At 42.3% G+C, this 26,079-nt stretch overlaps 2 protein-coding genes across 2 annotated transcripts; both read right to left on the minus strand.

Annotated features, from left to right (window-relative positions):
• Positions 1-239: 239 nt before the first annotated feature.
• LOC112217991 (cyclin-L1) lies at positions 240-7,697 on the minus strand. Its single transcript, XM_024378611.2, has 10 exons — positions 3,063-7,697; positions 2,780-2,854; positions 2,478-2,587; positions 2,275-2,395; positions 1,964-2,028; positions 1,737-1,836; positions 1,231-1,489; positions 891-981; positions 696-761; positions 240-606 (listed from the first exon to the last, which is right to left on the minus strand). Exons 1-10 carry the CDS (start codon positions 3,306-3,308, stop codon positions 444-446), a joined length of 1,296 nt encoding a protein of 431 aa, XP_024234379.1. The 5' UTR covers positions 3,309-7,697; the 3' UTR covers positions 240-443.
• Positions 7,698-8,496: 799 nt separating this feature from the next.
• LOC112262917 (von Willebrand factor A domain-containing protein 1-like) lies at positions 8,497-14,105 on the minus strand. The gene is made up of 5 exons (XM_042296594.1): positions 13,810-14,105; positions 10,581-11,132; positions 9,940-10,257; positions 9,396-9,671; positions 8,497-9,017 (listed from the first exon to the last, which is right to left on the minus strand). The coding sequence occupies exons 1-5, from the start codon at positions 13,892-13,894 to the stop codon at positions 8,674-8,676; spliced, it is 1,575 nt and encodes a 524-aa protein (XP_042152528.1). The 5' UTR covers positions 13,895-14,105; the 3' UTR covers positions 8,497-8,673.
• Positions 14,106-26,079: the final 11,974 nt, after the last annotated feature.

Here is a 26,079-nt window from a genome sequence, read left to right on the forward strand (position 1 = left end):
TACGACAGGAAAACCTGGCAGAACGTAAAGCTAGCAACCGGAGGGTTGTTGGTATCAAAATCCTAGAAGCCATTAAGCAAGGTACTTAACCCCCCACAACAGCATCAAAACCTGTATGTATGAGTCTTTCGGAGGGTTTGGGTTAAAAGCGGAAGTCACATTTCAGTTGAACCTTGTGTGAAGTTGACCAATGAAGTGATCTAAATCACTTGATGCCATTTATAAAACAAGACAACAGATCATCTAAAAGCATTTTTATTTCAAAAATATTGTTCAGACAAAAGCTTTGGACTATGATCTTAGAGCATAGTTTCCCAAATTATAATGTAATACAAACAATCTACAAAAGTGAAAACATTGGAAAGTCTGGCTTGTATTTGGTCCATCATGTGCTGTTCCATAGGTCATTTACGATAGCTCTTCCTTGATAACACCTATGAGAGTTATCTTCTACGTGAGTATTCATCTCTCCTTCCTCTTCCCCGCTCCCTCTCCCTCTCCCGCCGACGCTCCCGCTCCTTTTCCCTTTCTCTATCCCGGCGACTGATTTTATGGCGGTGGGTGGGAGAGACAGAGCGCAAAGGAGAAGAGACACTGCGACTGCGTCTGAAAACAGAGAGTGAAGTTAGTCTCAGAGCTGAGACTCAATATGGAGTCCGTATGAAACAGAGTAAGGCACAGTGCTTCTTCCATACCTTCTTCTGGAAGGAGACATGGACTGAGTCTCTCTTCTCTCATCACTACGACTTCCTCTTTTCTTCCTGAGAAAAAAAAAGAAGAAAAGCAAAAACAGAAGAGTCTTAATTTCATGAGGGAAAGCAGCTCCATTCAATCGCACAAATATACTCAGTACAGATATCCCCATACTCCAGTAGAGGAAGAATACTTACTCGTCTCCGTTAGTGAGTTTCCGGCAGGCATTTTTTAGGGCGACTTGATTTAGGGGAGACTCCCTGTTGGTCTGTGGTACAGCAGGCGACGCTAGGACAAAGAAAGATGAGAATAAGGAACTTTGTAGGAGGAAATGGTTACAAAGTCAAAGGGTTGCTAAAGGAAATGATGAGCACATGAGACAAACAGAAGTGGAGAGGACGGTAATAATATATTTTTTTAAAGATGCCAGGATGCAAAAATAAAGAAATAGAAACAAAAAAGCATGATATAAAACATTAAGATATCACTTATTACACAGTGTGATTCCTATGGGTGAGTGGTGTGCGTCTGTCTCACCTGCTTTGGAGGCAGGGGAGAAGCTGGAGGGGGCGTCCAGGGTGGGGGTGCCCACAGCCAGCAGTCCCCCTCCTGCCAGCTTAGCCTTGGCGATGCGTGCATCCAGGGCCAGGTGACACTGGTCCACTTCTTTTAACATACTGGGGAGGGAGACGTTGGGCAGTGAGTACAGCCTCAGGATCCGCCCACAGATCTCCCTCAGGTCCTCCTCAGACGCACCAAACAGCAGGAACCAGGGAGGCTGGTCCGGCAGAGGGATCTGCATGGAAGACGGGAGGAGGGTGAGGAATCAGACAGGTGGTCATGTTGCTGTTATGGACATCTGGGAGCTATATAGACCAGCTAATCATGTTTGAGCATATGTCCTTAGATAAAATCTTGGTTTGTGTAGTAGGTGTGCTGATATGTGCAGGTGTATGAATGACAACCTGGGATGGTATATTACTGTAAATTACCTTATGTGTTAGCATGTTTAAAGCACATAAGTGTACACTGTAGTGTCCTACCTGAAGTGTTCTGGCTGACAGGTAGATACAGGCACAGGCCACGGTCTCAGCACTGAACCTCAGGAACACATCTGTCCTCAGACTGTCATTCATGTAGTTCCTAGAAAACAGATAGCAGCAGAGAGAGGTGGAGAGTGAGATGAAAATAGATAAATAAGAACTCTTCCTAATATGACATTTGAGATACACTGAGAAATGAATAAACAAAATATCAAGAAGATACTCACCAAGCTGTCTGTACCAGCTTGGTGTTCTTCTCACACTCCAGCACCTGGAGGTACATCACAATGATCTGTGACAGAGCAGCACAAAAACTGTTAGGGGTGTGTTCCCAAGACCAGATGCAATGTAAATTGCCGTAGACAAGATCATTTGTTAGGCATGTCATGGTAATACAAATCTAAGCCTACAGTAGCAATCACAACAAACCAGTAGAGCAAACAGGGCCTAAACCACAGTGGTTATCAATTGTCCTGTTTTAGATCAAATGCCCCACTGAATGTATTGAAGGTGGTGAGGTAAGGAGTCTGCTGCTTGCCTTGTGGGGGTGTTTGACATGCACACAGAAGCCCAGCTCCTTCAGCACTCTCCTCTCTGTCTTGATCACCTGAGCCTTGGCACTGATGTAGCTGGCATCCAAAGGCATGGGGACCTGGGTCCTGGAAGATACACATGGTTAGCGATATACAGAATACCGCAAGAGGGTTGGGAGAACTGGAAGAGGAGTTCAGATCCCCTTACCGTTTGCCTTTGCTGTGTTTGAGGTGGTAGAACACATTGAGAACATCTCGTACCCTGCGCGGTTCCTCCTCGATCTTTGAAGCCAGGTGCACACAAGCCATGGCAACCATCTGGAAAGAGGCAGGCAGGGAGGTAGATGGGTATTTTGAGAAGGGGAAAGAGGACAAATAGCATCATGAGATTAGTTTGTCACAGCAACAGTGTGAACAAATAGTAAAGGGGTGAATGTTTGAGCTAAGTCTGATAAAGGACTTTTGCAGTGGAACTGGTTGCCAAACAGAGCATGATAGTGAGGGTCCTACCTCTGCACAGTGTCTGACGAACGATTTGCAATAGTAGAACCTCTGGAAAAGGATCTGCCCCGTGGCCATGGCTACCTGGAGAGAACGTTTATCAATGAACTTGCTAACTACGATTTAAATCCATCGCATGGCCTGCCTCATTGGTAAACAACATGCGTCTTTAACTTAGCTGTTGATTCTAGACATGGTCTCGTGTTTGACCTGTACAATTAGATTTGTCTGACTTTGAATGCAAATTCTACCTAACTTCGGCACAATAGTTGGCTAGATAGCTGTTACCAACCTGCGGGAGTCTAAGCAGAATACCCGCGGCCTGTATCAACTCACAGCCCCGCATTCGCAGCTGCTCCTCGGTATCCGCGGAGAGCCCATGTTCAGCGGACGGACTCTGCTGTAGTCGCTCCAGTGGCAGGAGACAGTTATCTAAAGTTAGGGTTACACCAGAGTATATCTTATCCCCTATAAGAATTCCCTCCCCGGGAATTCTCAAGTCTTCTGCCGCCATCACATATTCAATAGTCGGTTGCATGACACCAGGCAAGACCGAGGCCCAGTCCAGCACGGGACTCCAGTACAGCCTCTACCGATTGGATGGGCCGTATGTAAACCGCGCCCCTTGCTATTCTTCATACGGGTTGTGATTGGTTATTGTGGTCTTGAATTTAGTTGCGTAAACCAATAATAGCAGTATCTTTTAAACGGGTGGAAGCGGTTAATTTTTATTTCTGCAAATTCCGGTTTCATCGTTTTGCCAAAGTTTGCATTGTTTTGATACCATAATGTTATTTCTAAGCGTGTTGCAGTTGAACAAGTTATTGTCTCTTGAGGGAAGAGCCTATCATTGATAAAATGGACTCACTTGTGTAAAAAATAATTGCCGTTTAATAGGCTAAATCTTAATGCAGATAAATTTATGTTGGGGCAGCAAGGCTACAGCATGTGACAATGGTGTCTAGAGATATTAATGGTCATACTGTACCTGACAACAATCATACAGTTGCCTGTGTGTGTGTGTGTGTGTGTGTGTGTTGTATTGATTTTACACTCCAAAATAAAATTACTTAAAAGAGGAGAAGCAATTTACACTCGTTTTATTACCTCATATGATATTAACATTGAGTACATAGAATACAAGGGTCGTTCCACTTGAAAAAGTATTTCGACACCCACCATCTCAGATTGTATTTAAATCATTTCTGTAGATAGAAAAAGATTAGACTAGCAATCCTGCAAAATTATTTAGTTGATCTCTGAGAAATTCATCTAATTGATTGCACCCAAATTGGCAATTTAAATGTATAATATTCGTATAATATTCAATAAATATAGTACTTCAAATCCGATTTCCACCAAATATTTTACTATCAATGAAATACACATGACGAATCTCAAAAGCCACCCACGGACACCCCCACACCAAAACCACACCAACAGCGAGTATATATTATCAGTTCTCTATGTCTGAAAAGTAGTATGGAGCTGCGGCTCGGAGTATTGTTTCTTTATCCTATGTAATGCATTCTCAGTGAATTTGGTGATGTCCCCCATTTATAGAAATCAATAATTGAAGTCGTTAGGTTTATGTGCAATTATACATCCTGGTACTACCAGGTTCTGACCACTAGATGGTGCTGTTCCTGCTATTAGGTGATTTTTTAAAAATCCACTCAATGTTGGTTTCCTTACCAGGTAAACACTAACATTTCTAGCATTTGTGACACAAATCCAATGCAAGTCAATGGTACCTATATTAGCATTTTCACACTTCATGTCCAAATCATCCTAATGTACCAAAACATGTATTGTGTAACTCAATAGCTAGGTTTCCATCCAATTGGCAACAGATTTTCATGTGAATACTCTAAAATACACATAAAGAAAATATGCACATTTTCCCACCTGTGGTGTATTTCCACCAAACTGACCTGTTACCAAAAAACAATTAGTAGATGATGACTTAATGCACACAAAATGTAGTTTTTCACTCAAGTTTTCACATACTGAATAAACGTTTTCAATGTGTTTCCATGGCATTTTCCATCAATAGTTTTGTCAACAAAACTGTTGAGAAAAATAGCAAATGTGCCTAACTGGTCTTGGCACATGCGCTCTTTAGCCAACAACTTGCAGTGCGGGTAGGCTGTGCAGATAGTCTAGTGAGTCTACATGATGAGATTATTATGGATAAGAGACAGAATATTTTTATTTGTCAAATGGCAGTCAAGCATCGATCATCATGTCACCAGAATAAGACCTTCAATATTTATTGGAAAAGAGCATCAAAGTCATCACTGTACTGTGCACTTTCACCACCCTGTGAAGTTCATGATCATTTATTTAATCTGTAGCCTAATAAACTGCATGCTTTCCCGAGTCTTAGTGGGAAGAGTCCTAGGGCTGTTATGGTGACCATAATACCGCTTTGTTGACTGTTCAACACAGAATAGCCACATGTGCGCACTCCCTTAAATCTTTGGAGAAAATATATTTTCTATTTTATTCAATTGGTTTCCTCATACTATAAAATAATGTAATGGAATTCTAAGAAAATCTTGTCTGCTAAATTAACTAGCCATATGGCATAGCCATATCAGGGCCTAACACAAGGACAACTCAAGAGAATGCTATTCTGTTATTCTGAAATAGACTTCTTTAGACCTGTCTAAAATTAATAATGGATTTATTGTGATGGTGTTGGCTGTATTACATGGATTTATTAGACTTTTTAAAATGTAGATGTTCCAAAAGTCTGCATCAGTGGCTTGTAGGCTGTGTGTGGAAGCCAGGAGATGCTAAATGTGTTTATGTTAATTAACGGTCAATTACTGTGAGACCGGCAGTTATTCGCTTGACAATCACAGCTGACAAAATGTCATGACCACCACAACCCTAGGGAGGACCACACACCTTATCACTTTGTGACTCTAAGTTTACTTCGATATGATGGATATTTGTAATTTGCACCACCTTTTCTTGCATAATTAATTTTTCATACACAAAAAGATCCCACCATGTCGAACGAATTAATGATCTGTCTGCATTTATACAATTGTAACGAAACTTCCTGTTTCCATCACAGCTGTCATGTTTTTTTTATTTTTATATTTAGGACTTTACTGGCCTAAAAATTATGGATGGAAATGTGGTTCCTGTTATTAGTTACAGATGATTTGGATATGAAGTGTAAAAATGCTAATATAGGTACCGTTGACTTGCATTGGATATGTGCCACAAATGCTAAAAAGAAACAGTGGCTCGGTAAACAAAACCAAAGCATCGGTTGCTGTCATACCTTGTCCATAAACTGCTTACAGGGTAAGGAAACCAATACGTCAGTTTGTCCCTTTATTAACATTGAGGCTGCGTAGAGTTGTTGGAGGTGAGATTGGCGCAGAGGAGGCTGGTGGGAGGAGATATAGAAGGTAGGGCTCATTATAATGGCTGGAATGGAATGGTACCAAACACATGGAAACAACCGGTTGGACTCCGTTCCATTGATTCCATCCCGGCCATTACAATGAGTCCGTCCTCCTATGGCTCCTTCCACCAGCCTTCTCTGGATTGTCGTGGGGTGTGGGGAGTCTGTGGGTGACTTTTGACCATTTCTTTGGATTCCTCGTGTTTTACTCATTGTTAGAAAAAAGTTTTGGATGTTAGGTACTATATTTATTAAATATTATATGAATCCTATACATTTAAATGGCCAATTTGGATGCAATCAATTAGTTTAATTTCTCAGAGATCAAATTATATTTCAACAAAATATTGTTGCTGGAATGCTTATCTAATCTGTTTTTTTACTACAGAAACTATTTCGGAACAATCTGAGATGGTTTGTGTCATGGCTTGCTGAAATAACATGGAACGACCCAGAAGATGAGATGTGAGAGGAAATGTTTTCCTGTTTTCAGATATAGCAATTTTTCTACCCTCTATATGAGACCAATGCATTGCGGTTCAATTGGAAAATGGACTTCGTTTTTTGCATTATATTCACACGTAGGAGTGTACTGTGCAGCAGAGAAAGAGTTGAAAAAGTTGAACATAGGCCTGATTGTCACAGCCTGTGGTAAAAGATGTGTCCCACTAGATGGCGATCTTCACAAGCAAGTTCACAAGAGCCAGGCTGATGGGTTCATATGCTGACTGCAGCCTATTATGTGGAAGCTAAACTGAAAACTGAATATAAAAAATATGTAAGAAAGCATACAAGTACATTTTGATTTTACATCTTGTTTATGAAGTGAATATAGTTATATTTTTTATCAGAAATAGTTAAAATGCCTATGTGTAACAGCATGCCCACACTATGACCAGATGGATCATGGGAGAGAAGATACGGTTATTCAAGAAAGTTAGGAGGTTCTATGTCTTCTTTGTTCCCCTCTATCCACCCTTCTTTCTCTTCATCCTCATCCACCTATCCCCCATCAGTGGCAATCCTTCTCATTGGAGTCAGAGAAATGGAATCCATCCATTTGGATCACAACAGCTCTATGCTGAAGCTGCACTTCTTTATCTTGACCCAGATGACCCAGGACCTATCTTCCTTATGAAATGACAACATAATCCACTTACATGGCCTTCAGAAAGTATTCATACCTCTACTTATTACACATTTTGTTGTGTTACAGCTTGAATTCTAAATGGCTTAAATGCATTGTGTACATGCAATGCCCCATAATAACAAAGTGAAAACATCTTTTTTTAGAAATGTTTGAAAATGAAATACAAAAATATTATTTTCAAATGTTTTCATGCTTTGTCAAATTGGTTCTTAATCAATTGCTAGGCAACCATTTTCAGGTCTTGCCATAGATTTTCAAATAGATTTAAGTCAAAACTGTAACTCAGCCATTCACTGTCTTCTTGGTAAGCAACTCCAGTGTAGATTTGGATTTGTGTTTTAGGTTATTGTCCTGCTGAAAGATGAATTCCTCTCACAGTGTCCAGTGGAAAGCAGACTGACAAAGGATTTTTCCTGTGCTTAGCTCCATTATGTTTATTTTTTATCCTGAAAAATCCCCCAGTCCTTAACGATTACAAGCATACCCATAACATGATGCAGCCACCACAATTATGCTTGAAAATATGGAGCGTGGTAGTCAGTAGTGTGTTGTATTAGATTTGCCGCAAACAAAACACTTTGTCTTCAGACAAAAATTTAGTTGTTTGCAGTATTACTTTAATGCCTTGTTGCAAACAGGATGCATGTTATGGAAAATGTTTTATTCTGTACAGGCTTCCTTCTTTTCACTCTTTCAATTAGGTTAGTATTGTGGAGTAACTACAATGTTGTTGAGTCATCCTCAGTTGTCTCCTCACAGTCCTTAAACTCCGTAACTGTTTTAAAGTCACCATTGGCCTAATAGTGAAATCCCTGAGCGGTTTCCTTCCTCTTGGGCAAATGGTTAGGAAGGACGCCTGTATCTTTGTCGTACTTATTGACTCAAGACATTTCAGCTTTTCATTTTAAATAAGTTGTAAAAATGTTGAAAAACATTATGTGGTATTGTATTGCCAGTGACAAAAAATATCTAAATTTAATACATTTAATTTTGGGCTGTAACACAACAAAATGTGGAAAAAGTCAAGGGGTGTGAATACTGGATAATCAAGTGGTTTGAAGCGACATAGAGATGTGACTCCATTGTACCACAGCATTGATGTGGCAATGAAGCACATCAAATTTCAGCTCTCTCACTTCAGCTCTCTGACTGCAGGCAAATCTCATTGATAACCGCAAAATACTGCTCTATCAAAGTGAGAGAGAGGGAGAGAGAGAAAAAGGGGTTATTACTTTCCTGTTGCACAAGAGTGCAGTTAGATATACGAAGACGAAAAATCTTTCAATGAACTAATAATGACTATAATGTGCCGATTCAATAAATTGTTCAAGTCCAATATAAGGCTGGGAGACCTGTGTGTGTGTGTGTCTGTGTGCGTAGTGTCAGACCAGTTTGTGTGTGTGTGGTGCAGCAGAGCCCCTCTCCCAGGGCCGTGCGGTAGACAGGGGACACACACACTCGGCTGCTGGGGGCCAGGTGTGTGAGCAGCGTGGACAAGGAGCCAGGGAGCAGGTATAGGGAAGAGGACGCAGGGCGGGAGGGGATCTCTGTCTCACCCATCTCCCAGCTGAGCCAGTACCCCCTCAGACCCTCTTCGTGGCCTCGCCACCGGACCTGCACCTCATCTCGCCCCACTGGAGTCAGCTGGAGGTCAGCCAGGGCAGGCAGGACTGAGATACACACAGAGATAGAGGACAAGTTAGTGTCTGTGCTTTGTTATAAAATACATAAATCACAGAACAAAAAAAGAGAGGGGCCAGGCCCAAAGGTAAAAGTGGGAGGGATGGACTCCTTATAAATGACTAAGATAAATACACAGAGTATACAAAACCTTAAGTACACCTGCTCTTTCCATGACATAGACTGACGAGGTGAATCCACGTGAAAGCTATGATCCCTTATTGATGCCACATGTTAAATTCACTTCAATCAGTGTAGATGAAGGGGAGGAGACAGTTTAAAGAATGATTTTTAAGCCTTGAGACAACTGAAACATGGATTGTGTATGTCTGCCATTCAGAGGGTGAACAAAAACACACACATCTTACCCTCCTGAGTGCAGGCCTTGACAGACAAAGCCTTCTCTTTGCCAGTGGAGTACAGGGCGCTGATGGTGACCAGGTATTGTGTCTCTTGCTCTAGACCAGTGAGCAGAGTGGTATTCTGATGTCCATGTAGTATAACCATGTGGACCTGTCCACTGGGTAGAGCGCCATACTCTATCTGGTACCTCTGGACCTGCTCAGGCTGCAGAGGACCCCAGCTCACTCGCACCCTGTCAGGACCTGAGTCTGACACCGTGACCACTGCTGGGCTCAACACCTCTAGGGTGTGTGAGAGGAGAGGACAGGGAGGAGAGGGGAGGGGATGACAGAAAAATAAAATAGATTATTATTTTGCACAACAAGTTGTTCAATAATGTAAAAAGATTGTCTACAAGTGTTGATTTTCTATTAGACTATTCTTATTTCATATTTCTACCGCATCACTGAACTTTATATTCCACTCCCACATTCCTGACATCTATTCCAATCCCTTTCTTTCCATCCCCTCTTCCTCCTCTCCCAGTCTCTCTTCCTCCTGCCCTCTCACCGGGCAGTGTGGTGAAGTTGGCACTGAGGGTGTTGAGGTAGTCCTGGTTGGACTTTGGGGTGAGGGAGGCAGTGTAGCTGGTGTCTGGTTGCAGACCACTCAGCTTTATCCAGCTGGCATCCCCAGGGAGGGTCCGTCTGTGGTACTGCACCCCGCTGCTGGCCCCGCCACTAGGCTGACCCTTCCCGCCACCTGGCAGCATAGAATTATAGTGGACCTCATAGAAGCCTGTGTTGGCGCTGAGGACAGGACGCCACTGCAGCACGGCACTGTGGGAGGACACCTCTACCACCCGCAGGCCCTCGGCACAGATCAGCTCTAAGAGAGAGAAAGAGAGGGGGGGGGGGTGCGGGGAGATATACACCTCAGGTGGGGAGTTTGCATGGACACTACAGAGGCTGCAATCTCAGGACTGTCTATAAATACTTGAGTCTAGAAACTCAGTTCTAGTCAAGTAGTATAGTCCCACCTCTGTAGTGTTAGAAGTGAAAACGGTATGTGTGCAGAATGGTTTTATACAATGTTGTGCTGTTTGAAGGGCAAATTGTTTTATTTCATATATTGTCATCTATTTCCTCTGTCTTTGTATCCACCCTTTGTGAGTCACTACCCCCTCCTTCCCTCCCCCCCGCCCCACACACCAATGATGACCTCCCTCAGGTCCTCTGTGATGATGCTGATGTCATCGATGTCCACAAAGTACAGGTGGGACTCGATGGGTGCGGTCACCACCCTCCGCAGCACCTGGTAGTTCCCGTGTCCCGTAGAGACAGCCAGCACGGACACGCCCGCCGTTCTCAGCTCTGCCATTGGTACATCCACCACGCCCGGCTCTACCCCATCCGTTAGCCACACCAGCACCTTAGGGAGCTTTGTTTCATCCCCAGCTCCAGTCCTGGCTAGCAGCCCCTGTGCCAGTATGAGGGCAGCCTCAGTGTTGGTGTCCCCCTGGAGCTGCCTGGTCCTCTGCAGTGCCCCCTGTAGGCCAGGCTGGGTGCTGTGGGCATCCAGACCAAACTCCAGGTGTGGCTCAGTGCCCACCTGCAGCAACCCCACCCTTACCTGGCCCTGCCCAAGTGAGAAGGGGAGGAGCAGCTCAGACAGGAAGCGCAGCAGGCGAGAGAACTCATAGGATGACACACTTCCTGAAGAATCCAACAGGAGCAGGATGTCCCCTTCACAACAGTTCAGAGCTGAGAGAGAGAGAGAGAGAGAGAGAGAGAGAGAGAGAGAGAGAGAGCGAGAGAGAGAGAGAGAGAGAGAGAGAGCGATCACACTAAAGCTATTTATCCCTGATACTGTATATCTACAGAGAGAATTGTAAGCAGGCATGTGGCTGCAAGCCCAGAAACAGATTCCACAAGGCAACAAAAAAACACTTGTAATGAAAAGCTTTCCAAAACACATTGTTTGCCAATGTTATTACCTGTCGTGGAAGTTCTTTACTCGCTAATCTTCCTATGTCCAAATCTAAATATTAGTTCATCTTTGTGTGATCAGTCAAAATAAACTTTATTGGTTTAAGCCATTTTATTCAAACACAGACTGGGATCCAAGCCATAGAACACAGGACAACACAGGACAAGAGAGAGGAAAGGTAAGAGGGATGAAGAGACGAGTGCTAAAATATGGATAAAGGTATGGGGTTGAGAGATGACTGTCAAGGGGAGTGAGAGAAATTAAACAGATTAAAAACTGAGGATAGTTGGAAGAAAACGGACACAAACTAGAGAAAGAGAAAAAAAACAGAGAGAGAGAGCGAGAGAAATATAAAAAGAGAGACAGAGAACATTATGTGCAGAGAATAGCCACAGTCTGGCCAGACGCACTCTGATGAGCACATTATAATGGTCACTGGATCTTTATTCTCAGAAACAATTTAGCCCCAGTTGCTCTCTCAACCGTCTACATACAATAATCATTTCCAGTAAAATCTAAATCGCTTCTCCTAACACTCCAGTTTCTACACCCCAACTTCTACTAACAAAACAAAAACACACTTGCAGTAAATTCAAATATAGTAGCTCATACATTTTAATTTGTCCTGTGTCTGACTCAGCTCTCTGCTGTGTGTTACTGGTGTGATAGAACACCCAAGAGGCTGACTGCCAAAGCAGGTTGGCAACAGCTATACAGTATATGGTTGGTAAAACAGTAGACATACCTCTGTCACCTCAGAGACAAGGGCATGTCAGATGAAACCCATCTATTTTTCCATCAGCTGTCATGACCTGTTGTAACAGGTGTATAACCCTGCAGGAATGCAGGAGCAACCCAATGATTTTGCCGTTCTAACATGCTATTGGGGTGATGCACTGACATGCTCTGGTCTAGTAAGAACAATACAGGTATCATTCAATCACAAGCTGACGCCTGATGGAGGTACAGACGCAGACGCACAGACAAAGACATACACAGATGACTGCCATCATCCAAAGGCACATATACATATTATGCATATTGCGTCACTTCTTCCACACATTTTATTCCACTTCCTGCAGAGCCTTTGTTATTTTTATCTCCTTTTATCTCTCTCTCTCTCTCTCTCTCTCTCTCTCTCTCTCTCTCTCTCTCTCTCTCTCTCTCTCTCTCTCTCTCTCTCTCTCTCTGTGTCACCCACATAATCTTCAGCTCTCTGTTCCTTTCAGAGAGCCCCCTTGGAACAACATTCCACAATCATTCAACTTTTATAGAGCGTCTAGAAAATGATGGTGGTGGTAGGGAGAGAGAGGGAGGGAGGGATGAGAGGAAATGAAGAAGAACAGAGGTGAGGGAGAGCAGAGCAATCAGGAGAAAGGTATCAGCCAATGTCTGAAAACAACCATACAATAGTAACTAACACAGATGGAGAGGAGAGAGGAGAAGAGAGCGAGGGAGGGATTGGAATGGAGGCAGAGGCGGTATCTCCTATTAACCCCTTATAAAATAGATAGAAGCTTCGTGAAATATTGGGAGAAAAGACAGTGCGTAAGTACTGCGAGAAAAAGAGAAGGATCATGAGAGAGAAGAGATCAAAGGGATTTGCAGCTCTCTTCCCTCTGCATTCCACAGTGAGCTGTTTGTGAGCAAGAGAGACTGCTGTGAGGGTTGTAATAGAGAAGAAGTATGGCTTTTCCTTCAAACCCAAAGTCTCTGTTTATGTCATTAAAAAGTAGCTAAAAAAACCATTAAGCTTTGTTCCCACCTTTATGACCTGTACAAAAATGTCTCCAAAGGCTTTGCTTAATATTTTTCAAATAAACCTGAGTCATAGATCCAAATGTTTACTTTTAATTAGTTGGGGACTACCATAAGCGTGGATATATTATTACAGCTTTGTTACTGTAATTTGGCAAACAGAATGTTACCTGTTTCCAGAACAATTCTGGCCGAAGTCAGCAGGGCAAATGTTTTTCTTGAAGACAGCAATATCAATGAAAGACAGAGCTTCCATTGTCTCCCTTTCAACTGTAATGCCAAGAGCTGGAAGGCTCTCTCTCTCTCTCTCTCTCTCTCTCTCTCTCTCTCTCTCTCTCTCTCTCTCTCTCTCTCTCTCTCTCTCTCTCTCTCTCACACACACACAAACAAACACTTTACATGAAAAATATTAACTCTGTCAATAATACAATACACTTATACTATACCCTGTAAATAAGTTACTATTTTGCAGATTTAGGCTATACCACACTAATAGGCCATGTGATCAGATAAATATTACGATGCATCCTAAGGTTATTGTTAGAAAAGTAATGATTATCTAATGATGTGACTGAGTATCCCGACTTTAATCAGCGCCAACTGCAGAATGGAACATTGTTGAGAGTCTACAGGAAATATGCAAAAGCCATCTCTCTAACCGTGACACACCTGTATAAGGTAGGCTAAACTCACCTGCGTCAGGCACAACGTTTTGTGTGTTGCTTGGCCGGAGTAACACACCGAACAGCAAACAGGAAAATCCAAACCACCCCATCATAAATTGGAGAAATACGTTATGATGAAATTGACCAAACAAGTGCACCCTCAACGGGATCTTCCCATGTCACTGTCCATGGCATTGTTGTCCTTCCCTTTCACATTCCCTCGAGCTTCTCATGCGCCAAGGGATCAGTCCGTTTTTAGTTGTACAGCCTAATTGTATCAAGGCTGAAAAGTCATTACGAACTACTACCCCCCCACACCACACACACACACACACACACACACACACACACACACACACACACAGGGCACTCGCGTGCGCGCACACATACAGCGGAGACCGCGTTATCCACACTACCTATTTAAAACGTATTAGAAGGCGCGACACTCCCACTACCACAGCACGAATTTACCCCCCTCTCCACAAGATCAACTGATAAGGAAGTGCTTCTTCGATTTCATCTCCTCCTCGGCTCTGCTACTGTTTCACCCTCCAATATATTTTGGTCCTCTACTGCCCCTTCTCTTTCCCTTTCTCAAGCGTCCTCCCCTCAACAGTCAATAGTTTTTCGGCGTCACTTTTGTTGGACTTCGTCCCTGTTTCGGACATTATCCAGGATACTTCACATTAAATAGCACAAATGTGATTAAAACTTTATTGACTCCATTAGTAGGCTACTATGGTCGCTCTACACTCATACACTACATGACCAAAAGTATCCTCATCGAACATATCATTCCAAAATCATGGGCATTAATCTTAGGCCTCACTCCACCCTTATCTGAGATACCTAATGCAGCCCTTCACATACACACCTGTTCTGCCAGTCACATTCTGTTAAAGGTTCCCAAAGCACACACATCCCTGGGTCGTGCCTCTTTTCAATTAGCTGCAGCTAGCGACTGAAACGAGCTTCAACAAACACTCAAACTGGGCCGTTTTATCTCCATGTCTTCATTCAAAGACTCAATCATGGACACTCTGACAAATATGGCTGCTTCTTGTGATGTATTGTTGTCTCTACCTTCTTGCCCTTTGTGCTGTGGTCTCTGCCCAATAATGTTTGTACCATGTTTTGTGCTGCTACCATGTTGTGCTGCTGTGTTTTGTTTATTTATTTATTTTGAATCCCAGCCCCTGTCCCTGCAGGATGCCTTTTGCCTTCTGGTAGGCCATCATTGTAAATAAGAATTTGTTCTTAACTGACTTGCCTAGTTAAATAAAAATAAAAATATGGAGTTGGTCCCCCCTAAAACAGCCTCCACTCGTCTGGGAAGGCTTTCCACTAGATGTTGGATCATTGCTGCGGGGACTTGCTTCCATTCAGGTACAAGAGCATTAGTGAGGTCGGGCGCTGATGTTGGGCGATTACGCCTGGCTCATGGTCGGTGTTTCCAATTCATCCCAAAGGTGTTCGATGGGGTTGAGGTCAGGGCTCTGTGCAGGCCAGTCAAGTTCTCCCACAGCGAACTCAACAAACCATTTCTGTATGGACCGCGCTTTGTGCAGTGGGGCATTGTCATGCTGAAGCAGGAAAGGGCCTTCCCCAAACTGTTGCCACAAAGTTGGAAGCACAGAATCATCTAGAATGTAATTGCATGCTGTACTGTTAAGATTTCCCTTCACTGGAACTAAGGGGCCTAGCCCAAAGCATGAAAAACAGCCCCAGACCATTATTCCTCCTCCACCAAAATGTACAGTTGTCACTATGCATTGGTGCAGGTAGCGTTCTCCTGGCATCCGCCAAACCCAGATTCGTCCATCAGACTGCCAGATGGTGAAGTGTGATTCATCACTCCAGAGTACGTGTTTCCACTGCTCCAGGGTCCAATGGTGGCGAGCTTTACGCCACTCCATGAAACCCATTTCATGAAGCTAACCGTTCTTGTGCTGACGAGGCAGTTTGGAACTCAGTAGTGAGTGTTGATCTTTATGCGCTATGCGTTTCAGCACTTGGCGACCCCATTCTGTGAGCTTGTGTGGCCTACCACTTCGCTGCTGAGCCATTGTTGCTACTAGATATTTCCACTTCACAATAACAGCACTTACAGTTGACCGGGGCAGCTCTAGCAGGGCAGAAAGTTGACGAACTGACTGGTTGGAAAGGTGGCATCATATGACAGTGCCACGCTGAAACTCACTGAGCGCTTCAGTAAGGCCATTCTACTGCCAATGTTTGTCTATGGAGATTGCATGGCGTTGTGCTCGATTTTCTACACCTGTCAGCAACGGATGTGGCTGAAATAGCAGAATCCACTAATTTGAAGGGGTCCTCACATACTTTTGTATATATAGTGATACCTGAACCCCCTTCAGTGAAAGGGTTTGTGCTCTACTCAGGGATGGGAGGAGCAGTGTTCGGGCATGTCCTGAGACAATGCAGGCTAACAGGGTGGTGTGGCAGCAAACTATTCATTGCAATAAACACCTAAGAGCCTTTTATTTTGATTGTTGCACTGACTCTATGCACACTCACAGGACTCTACAAAGTCACACAATATTGAATTAGCATATTTTATAAACAAAACATACCTGCCCAGACCCACTAGCCTCCACCTCTATGTCCAGCGCCCTTTCCTCCACATGGCCACAAGCTGCACGATTTTGTTTCTCTCTGTCGCCCACGCACTTTACATTTTTAGATAAAGCAGTTGACCTTTCCATTGCATGAACGACAGAGGATTGGCTCATTTTCAGTTTGATTCTACGTTTTTTAAAGATAATTGATGAAAAGAGTTTTGTCCAACCCACCGGGTATCTCAGTGCACCCTCACATGTCATGTCTTGAAATATACAGACAGACAAAATAAAAGTACATTTACATTGCAATACCTCTGACATCCATCTCTCCACCTCCACCCAAAACCTTTGAATTTTGTAACATTCCCAGAAGGCATATTGAGTCATTAGTAGTTTTACACTTCAGACATGACTCTGCCCCTGTGCTGTAGAATTTCTCTTCTATAATACATTCTGTACATTAATTTATACTGGATTAAGTGTACATTTTTGTTAAATGTAATCTCATTAGTGATGTTCTGACATTTCCTCCATCTTGTTCTTTTAAAATATTGGTTCCAATAGTTTATATTTATTTCTAAGAGATTGTCAGTTGGAAAGGCTCTCTGCAAGCTTTTGTATAGCTTACCTATCATATGAATATCATTTTTTTACTCGAATAGGATTCCCTCAAGATTGCTCTGATGTCAGAAAGACTTCAAAATTAATTAAAACTTTTAAGTTGGATGTATTTGAAAATATCTACATTGGTCAACCCAAAATAGCTTTTTACAGTTTTCCACAATTGTTTACACATGTTTTTCCCAAACTCTAAACACAAAACACAAACTGCAAAACTCTAGCAAAAGCAAACACTGCATTCAAAACTGTTCTCTTTACCAAATGTTTTTTTTGCATCAAAATTACATACACGTGTCATATGAATAGATCTGTCTAACAATCAACAACACACTGATGTGCTCAACACAAAGCACTACTATGAGAAAAAAGAAAAAAGACATTAGGCTGCATCCTGCCTCTCATTTTGGTCTGGCCACAGCACCTCATCTACATCACAAGTGATGTTCTCCCTGGCCACAGCACCCCATCTACATCACAAGTGATGTTCTCCCTGGCCACAGCACCTCATCTACATCACAAGTGATGTTCTCCCTGGCCACAGCACCCCATCTACATCACAAGTGATGTTCTCCCTGGCCACAGCACCTCATCTACATCACAAGTGATGTTCTCCCTGGCCACAGCACCTCATCTACATCACAAGTGATGTTCTCCCTGGCCACAGCACCTCATCTACATCACAAGTGATGTTCTCCTGGCCACAGCACCCCATCTACATCCCAAGTTATGTTCTCCTGGCCACAGCACCTCATCTACATCACAAGTGATGTTCTCCCTGGCCACAGCACCCCATCTACATCACAAGTGATGTTCTCCTGGCCACAGCACCTCATCTACATCACAAGTGATGTTCTCCTGGCCACAGCACCTCATCTACATCACAAGTGATGTTCTCCTGGCCACAGCACCTCATCTACATCACAAGTGATGTTCTCCTGGCCACAGCACCTCATCTACATCACAAGTGATGTTCTCCTGGCCACAGCACCCCATCTACATCACAAGTGATGTTCTCCTGGCCACAGCACCTCATCTACATCACAAGTGATGTTCTCCCTGGCCACAGCACCTCATCTACATCACAAGTGATGTTCTCCCTGGCCACAGCACCTCATCTACATCACAAGTGATGTTCTCCCTGGCCACAGCACCTCATCTACATCACAAGTGATGTTCTCCCTGGCCACAGCACCCCATCTACATCACAAGTGATGTTCTCCCTGGCCACAGCACCTCATCTACATCACAAGTGATGTTCTCCTGGCCACAGCACCTCATCTACATCACAAGTGATGTTCTCCCTGGCCACAGCACCCCATCTACATCACAAGTGATGTTCTCCCTGGCCACAGCACCTCATCTACATCACAAGTGATGTTCTCCCTGGCCACAGCACCTCATCTACATCACAAGTGATGTTCTCCCTGGCTAAACAGCACTTCATCTACATCACAAGTGATGTTCTCCCTGGCCACAGCACCTCATCTACATCCCAAGTTATGTTCTCCCTGGCTAAACAGCGGGGAAATAATATTCTGGAGTGACTTATTCAGCCGCCGAAAGCCCCCACATCAACTTCACCACATGCGTCCTCCATTGCCTGGAAAGGGGGCATGGAGGGATGGAGGTCATACTCCTTCCATCGCCATCCTGAAAAAAACTCTTTAGGAATGAGGGATATGGTGGGAGGTATAGAACAATAAATAAGACCAGAGCTGCCCGGTGGAAACTCACGTTGTTCCAGATGACAACATACCTGGGCTGCTCTTGTCCACCCCTCTGCTCGGCTGGAATGAGGATGACATGTAGTGTGTCCAGGGCGGTGTTGTAGGGATCAAGGTTGGCATGGTGATGGAGGACGCCTTGCTGTCTAACGGCTGCACACACGGTGATTTTCCCTCCACGTTGTCCAGGAACATTCACAATGGCATGGTGGCCAATAATGTTCCGTCCCCGTCCCCTTCTTTTGGCTAGGTTGAAGCCAGCCTTATCAATGTAAATATAAACGTGCTGAATTGCAGCGGCATCCAGCTCCAAGACTCTCTGAAACAGACAACAAGACAATATGTGACATAGACCTAGCGCAGTCAATATGGTGAGGCACAAAACACTGGATTACGGTACTGTAATGTGTCTGTACAGTGCCGATATGATAGTAAATTCACAGTATAGTACTTACTTGCACATATTCATAGCGCTGTTCTTTAACCCTCACTGTGTTTCGCTCAAATGGCACCCTGTAGACCTGCTTCATCCGGATTCAGTGTGTAGACAAGCCCACCTGGTGAATGTTATTGAATATTGTGTTGTCTGCAATTATGTGGTTTTGGATTTCCCGTAGTGTAATGGTATTGTTTGCCACCACCATGTTCACAAAAGCGGTCTCCTGTTCTGGTGTGAACAGCCGGTGTCTTCCACCATGGTCTGGCCATCTACTGCATCATGCCTATGCTGCTCTGTACCATCACTCATTCATATATCTTTATGTACATATTATTTATCCCTTTACACTTGTGTGTATAAGGTAGTAGTTTTGGAATTGTTAGTTAGATTACTCGTTGGTTATTACTGCATTGTCGGAACTAGAAGCACAAGCATTTCGCTACACTCGCATTAACATCTGCTAACCATGTGTATGTGACAAATACATTTGATTTGATTTGATCTCAGTTCTGAAGAAGATCCACAAATATGATGTGACTGGTTTCAATGAGCTAAAATAATCTATTTTCTTTCATTATGAAATGACATTACTGTAACATTGGTCAACAATCACTGAGTAACAGAGGCCTACTGATATGCCGGACTGCAGTATACTACAGTATACATACATAAAGAGCATATTGTAGATGGTAGGTAATTTACTGGTTGTCATTTCTGAATGTACGGATGATAGATGAAACCGTGTAGCAGCTCAGGTTGGCCTGAACTCTCTGCCCAGCCTCCCACATACTCAATCCATGGTTGGGCACACGGTAAACCAATGTGGCCCTGATCTCATCTGAGACAACTGTCCTTCCTCGTCCTCCTCTTCCTCCTCTTACTTTCACTCCTTCACCTCTAGCTCTTGTTTCACCATTGACTTCCATTTTCCTCCAAAACAGGAGAGCTTATTTGTGGCCTATTATAGAGCTAAAGCTTTGATTTCTAAGTGAACAATTCAGCAACTAGTGTTTACACCTGTGAGGAGTGGGTGTTGCCAATTAGTGTATAGAGCTTGGCATTGTGATTGGCGTTGCTTTCCAAAGGGACTAAAGAGATTTTAATTTTGAATGTTGTGCCTAATGTAGAGAACTGTGTGTAGTGTTTTGCAAAAGGTGTGATATAAAATTGAAAACTGAGTGTAAAGCAGGAATTGTGCTTGCAATTTTGCAGACTTGGTGTAGGGATTTAGAGTTTCAGGTTTTGGTGATTGCATTTCAAGGTCCAATTTTAGTGTGTAAACAATTGGGAAAAACTGTAAAGCTGTCATGGAAGTATATATATTTCCTATTACCAAGTCATTTATGGTTTCTTTGCCTTCAGTTTTCCATATGGGCCAATTTGTCGATTCATTCTAAAAAGCTATCCAAGGATTGTTCCTTAAGGTTGTGTTTCTAGGGAGGGATATTGGTTCTTGTAAAATTCATTTTTCCCATATAGTTATAGTGTTCTTAACTATGAAGATTTTAATGTTCTCAGCTTTATCCTTTGAAAACCACCCTCAGACTTTTTATTCTATGAGTTTAATTTGCCCTAGGCGGCTACCTGCCGCTAGCCTAGTGGTTAGAGCATTGGACCAGTTAACTGAAAAGTTGCTAGATCAACTCCCTGAGCTGACAAGGTAAAAATCTGTTGTTCTGCCCCTGAACAAGGCAGTTAATCCACTGTTCCTAGGCCATCATTGTAAGAATTTGTTTTCAACTGACTTTTCTAGTTAAATAAAGGTTACATTTAAAAAATATATATATAAAGTCTTATGACCGAGTATACTTTTTTAAGGAATGTCTTTGGTGGGGTAATTGGTATTACCGAAAATAAATACCAAACTTTGGCAGCCATGCCATTCTAAAGAGGATTTATGGGAAGATTCTTCCATTGAATTAGATCTGCTTTCATATGGTTGAGTAATGGAATAAAGTTATCTTTATATATTTGTTGTCACTTATTAAGCATCCCAAGTATTTAATATGTTTTTGTGGTCCACTTGAAGGATTGCTGTAAATCGTGAGTTATTACTAAGAATTTTCATTATTGCCATTATTTCTTTTTTTTCCCCACTTTCCCAATTTTATAACCAGGGCCTTTTGCAAATAAGTTTAGTTTATATTCATGTTTACCAATCCTGATTATTTCTGCAAGCGGTTCAATTGGCAGTGCAAACAAGAGGGGGAGAGGGGGAATCCTTGTTTTGTACCCTTTTCTAAAGCAATTTAATCAGATAATGTATTATTTGTGTATATTTTAGTTTTAGGATCATTATACAATATCTGTATTTCATTTATAATTTTAGCTGGAAAGTGGAAAAGCTTCCAAAATTTTGACTAGAAAAGGCCATTCCCCTTTACTTTCAGTGCAGCAAACTCTCTCCAGAAGTTCAGTGAGGATCTCTGAATGATCCAATGTTGACCTAAATGACTAATGATGATAAATACAATCCACCTGTGTGTAATCAAGTCTCCGTATGAATGCACCTGCACTGTGATAGTCTCAGAGGTCTGTTAAAAGCGCAGAGAGCATCATGAAGAACAAGGAACACACCAGGCAGGTCCGAGATACTGTTGTGAAGAAGTTTAAAGCCGGATTTGGATACAAAAATATTTCCCAAGCTTTAAACATCCCAAGGAGCACTGTGCAAGCGATAATATTGAAATGGAAGGAGTATCAGACCAATGCAAATCTACCAAGACCTGGCCGTCCCTCTAAACTTTCAGCTCATACAAGGAGAAGACTGATCAGAGATGCAGCCAAGAGGCCCATGATCACTCTGGATGAACTGCAGAGATCTACAGCTGAGGTGGGAGACTCTGTCCATAGGACAACAATCAGTCGTATATTGCACAAATCTGGCCTTTATGGAAGAGTGGCAAGAAGAAAGCCATTTCTTAAAGATATCCATAAAAAGTGTTGTTTAAAGTTTGCCACAAGCCACCTGGGAGACACACCAAACATGTGGAAGAAGGTGCTCTGGTCAGATGAAACCAAAATTGAACTTTTTGGCAACAATGCAAAACGTTATGTTTGGCGTAAAAGCAACACAGCTCATCACCCTGAACACCCCATCCCCACTGTCAAACATGTTGGTGGAAGCATCATGGTTTGGGCCTGCTTTTCTTCAGCAGGGACAGGGAAGATGGTTAAAATTGATGGGAAGATGGATGGAGCCAAATACAGGACCATTCTGGAAGAAAACCTGATGGAGTCTGCAAAAGACCTGAGACTGGGACGGAGATTTGTCTTCCAACAAGACAATGATCCAAAACATAAAGCAAAATCTACAATGGAATGGTTCAAAAATAAACATATCCAGGTGTTAGAATGGCCAAGTCAAAGTCCAGACCTGAATCCAATCGAGAATCTGTGGAAAGAACTGAAAACTGCTGTTCACAAATGCTCTCCATCCAACCTCACTGAGCTCGAGCTGTTTTGCAAGGAGGAATGGGAAAAAATTTCAGTCTCTCGATGTGCAAAACTGATAGAGACATACCCCAAGCGACTTACAGCTGTAATCGCAGCAAAAGGTGGCGCTACAAAGTATTAACTTTAAGGGGGCTGAATAATTTTGCACGCCCAATTTTTCAGTTTTTGATTTGTTAAAAAAGTTTGAAATATCCAATAAGTGTCGTTCCACTTCATGATTGTGTCCCACTTGTTGTTGATTCTTCACAAAAAAATACAGTTTTATATCTTTATGTTTGAAGCCTGAAATGTGGCAAAAGGTCGCAAAGTTCAAGGGGGCCGAATACTTTCGCAAGGCACTGTATATATGTTTTCTTGATGTATTGTATTAAACTGAAACATGTTCTTGTATTTGTTTGTAAGTATCTATTTTTAATCAACCCTATTTGATTGATATGTATCAGGTCTGGTAAGACCTTTGCCATTCTTTTGCTATAAGTTTTGCTATTATTTATTGTCACATTTTCTTAAATTTATGGGTCTATAATCAGCAGGGGATTCTCCAAATCCTCCTGGTGTTTAATATAACTGAAATAACTGTTTGATACATGGAACTAGGAAGTACTAAATTAAGTCACGTGTGTTGTAATTGTTGTAAATAGGTGGGCTACTTTGTCCCAAAATGTTGAGTAGAATTCTATGGGAAAGCCATCCATTTCTGGTGCTTTTCTCCGTGCAAATGTTTTAACAGTATCTAATATTTATTTCTGGGTTATCTCTGTTTTTAATTATTATTTTTGTCTGCTGATAGTTGCTTCAGAGTTGTTGATTGTTTAAGAATGCTCTAGGATCCGTCCCACTATTGTTTCATTCAGATTTATATACATTTTCATCAAAACTTTTAAAATGGTCATTAATCACATTGTTGTTTGTAATTACTGCTGTTGTATCTTTTACAATTATGACTGGTTTAGCATGTATTCATTCTGTAAGAGCTGCAAGATATTTAGCAGGTTTTTTGCCAATAAATAGTATGCTTTATTTGAGTTGAACCTATAGTTTTTGGCTCTCTTCAGCAGTAAAGGATCCTATTCCTGCTTATGTTCAGACATTTTATTTTCTTCTTTACCCTGTAAAGATTTTTGACATTTTAATTTCTAAATCAGATAAAACTTTTGCAGAGTATGATATCATTCCCCTAATGTATATTTTAAAGGCATCCCAAATGATATCGGGGGTCGGCTTTTCTTTGTCCTCTATGTCTACATTTGTAATGGTAAACGTTTTTATTTTTCCATTTACGTATTTAATAAAATTCTGTCACTAAATGTATTTTCTATTGGTGCAATTAAGCATTATACCAGAGAATGATCCGATATCACTATATAATTCATTTTGAATCCAGTAAATTGTTAAGTGCATTTTTGGAAGTAAAAATGTAGTCAATTCTTGAATAGCTTTTCTTACTTTGAGAAAGAAAAGGGATTTTGTAGTTGGGAATAGTAATCTCTAGGTGTCCTGTAAATTATTTGTAGAGATTTCATTTTTCAGCTTCTTTGGAGTCTCCCTAAATTTGCTTTTCTTATTACAGTTTTTGACAAATGCATACACATGATTTCTGAAACTATGACTCCTTGTCTCCAGACTCTACACACAAAACCCCAAAACACACACATAACATGCAAAACGTCACACATCTCTTGCAAAACCAAAGACTTCATTCAAAACTATTTTAACTCTTCTCAAAATTGTGTTTTTGCATCAAAACTCTATGAAATGATAAGCTCTTATACACGTCAACTACATACGGAAGTGACAAATGTAAAACACTACTATCTTGTGGCTTTTCCATGTTCAGTGGAGTTCACGGCAGTTTGTCATAGCACTCACACGTACATGTGCACAAATATATTCCGTATGTATGCATATTCAGCATATATTTACACTATAAACAGAAATGCAGAAATGGATTTCTTTCTCAAAACATTATTTTCATCCAGATTTCAGGATGAACAGGAACAGACAAAACAAATACAGTAGAAGATAAACAAATAGGCTAGTTACTATAAAGAAAAAACAATGCATCCTGTCTCCTATTTGGGTCTGGCCACAGCACCTCATCAACATCACAAGCTATGTTCTCTCTGGCTAAACAGCGGGGGAAGTAGCGTCTGGAGTGGCGTATTCAGCCCTGGCATGCCCCCTCTTCTATGTCACCACAGGCCTCCTCCATCACCCGGAAAAGGGGTATGCGTTGGTGGGGTTGGTGATCGTATACCTTCCAACGCCACGCCAAAAATAACTATTCTATTCAAATCAAATGTATTTATATAGCCCTTCTTACATCAGCTGATATCTCAAAGTGCTGTACAGAAACCCAGCCTAAAACCCCAAACAGCAAGCAATGCAGGTGTAGAAGAACTGTGTCTAGGAAAAACTCTAGAAAGGCCAAAACCTTACTTCCGGCGCCGACAGAGATGGCCGCCTCGCTTCGCGTTCCTAGGAAACTATGCAGTTTTTTGTTTTTTTACGTGTTATTTCTTACACTAGTACCCCAGGTCATCTTAGGTTTCATTACATACAGCCGAGAAGAACTACTGAATATAAGATCAGCGTCAACTCACCATCAGTACGACCAAGAATATGTTTTTCGCGATGCGGATCCTGTGTTCTGCCTTACAACCAGTGTAACCGAGTGGATCACATGCAGCGACCAAAAAAAAAAAAAAAGACTCAGAAAAAGAGGGAAACGAAGCGGTCTTCTGGTCAGACTCCGGAGACGGGCACATCGTGCACCACTCCCTAGCATTCTTCTTGCCAATGTCCAGTCTCTTGACAACAAGGTTGATGAAATCCGAGCAAGGGTAGCATTCCAGAGGGACATCAGAGACTGTAACGTTCTCTGCTTCACGGAAACATGGCTAACTGGAGAGACGCAATCCGAAGCGGTGCAGCCAGCGGGTTTCTACACGCATCGCGCCGACAGAAACAAACATCTTTCTGGTAAGAAGACGGGCGGGGGCGTATGCCTTATGGCCAACGTGACATGGTGTGATGAAAGAAACATACAGGAACTCAAATCCTTCTGTTCACCTGATTTAGAATTCCTCACAATCAAATGTAGACCGCATTATCTACCAAGAGAATTCTCTTCGATTATAATCACAGCCGTATATATCCCCCCAAGCAGACACATCGATGGCTCTGAACAAACTTTATTTAACTCTCTGCAAACTGGAAACGATTTATCCGGAGGCTGCATTCATTGTAGCTGGGGATTTTAACAAGGCTAATCTGAAAACAAGACTCCCTAAATTTTATCAGCATATCGATTGCGCAACCAGGGGTGGAAAGACCCTGGATCATTGTTACTCTAACTTCCGCGACGCATATAAGGCCCTGCCCCGCCCCCCTTGCGGAAAAGCTGACCACGACTCCATTTTGTTGATCCCTGCCTACAGACAGAAACTAAAACAAGAAGCTCCCACGCTGTGGTCTGT

Source organism: Oncorhynchus tshawytscha, linkage group LG02 (genome assembly GCF_018296145.1).
Source record: "Oncorhynchus tshawytscha isolate Ot180627B linkage group LG02, Otsh_v2.0, whole genome shotgun sequence".
Classification (NCBI taxonomy): domain Eukaryota; kingdom Metazoa; phylum Chordata; class Actinopteri; order Salmoniformes; family Salmonidae; genus Oncorhynchus; species Oncorhynchus tshawytscha.

Excerpts from the sequence above, each read along its gene's own strand:
- LOC112262917 (XM_042296594.1), bottom strand. The coding sequence starts at position 13,894 with ATGATGGGGTGGTTTGGATTTTCCTGTTTGCTGTTCGGTGTGTTACTC. Across the intron at positions 9,672-9,939 it reads CAACTTCACCACACTGCCCG|AGGTGTTGAGCCCAGCAGTG; the intron begins GTGAGAGGGCAG and ends CACACACCCTAG. Across the intron at positions 9,018-9,395 it reads CAAGGCCTGCACTCAGGAGG|TCCTGCCTGCCCTGGCTGAC; the intron begins GTAAGATGTGTG and ends TGTGTATCTCAG.
- LOC112217991 (XM_024378611.2), bottom strand. The coding sequence starts at position 3,308 with ATGCAACCGACTATTGAATATGTGATGGCGGCAGAAGACTTGAGAATT. Across the intron at positions 2,855-3,062 it reads TTCTGCTTAGACTCCCGCAG|GTAGCCATGGCCACGGGGCA; the intron begins GTTGGTAACAGC and ends CGTTCTCTCCAG. Across the intron at positions 982-1,230 it reads CTCCCCTGCCTCCAAAGCAG|CGTCGCCTGCTGTACCACAG; the intron begins GTGAGACAGACG and ends TCTTTGTCCTAG.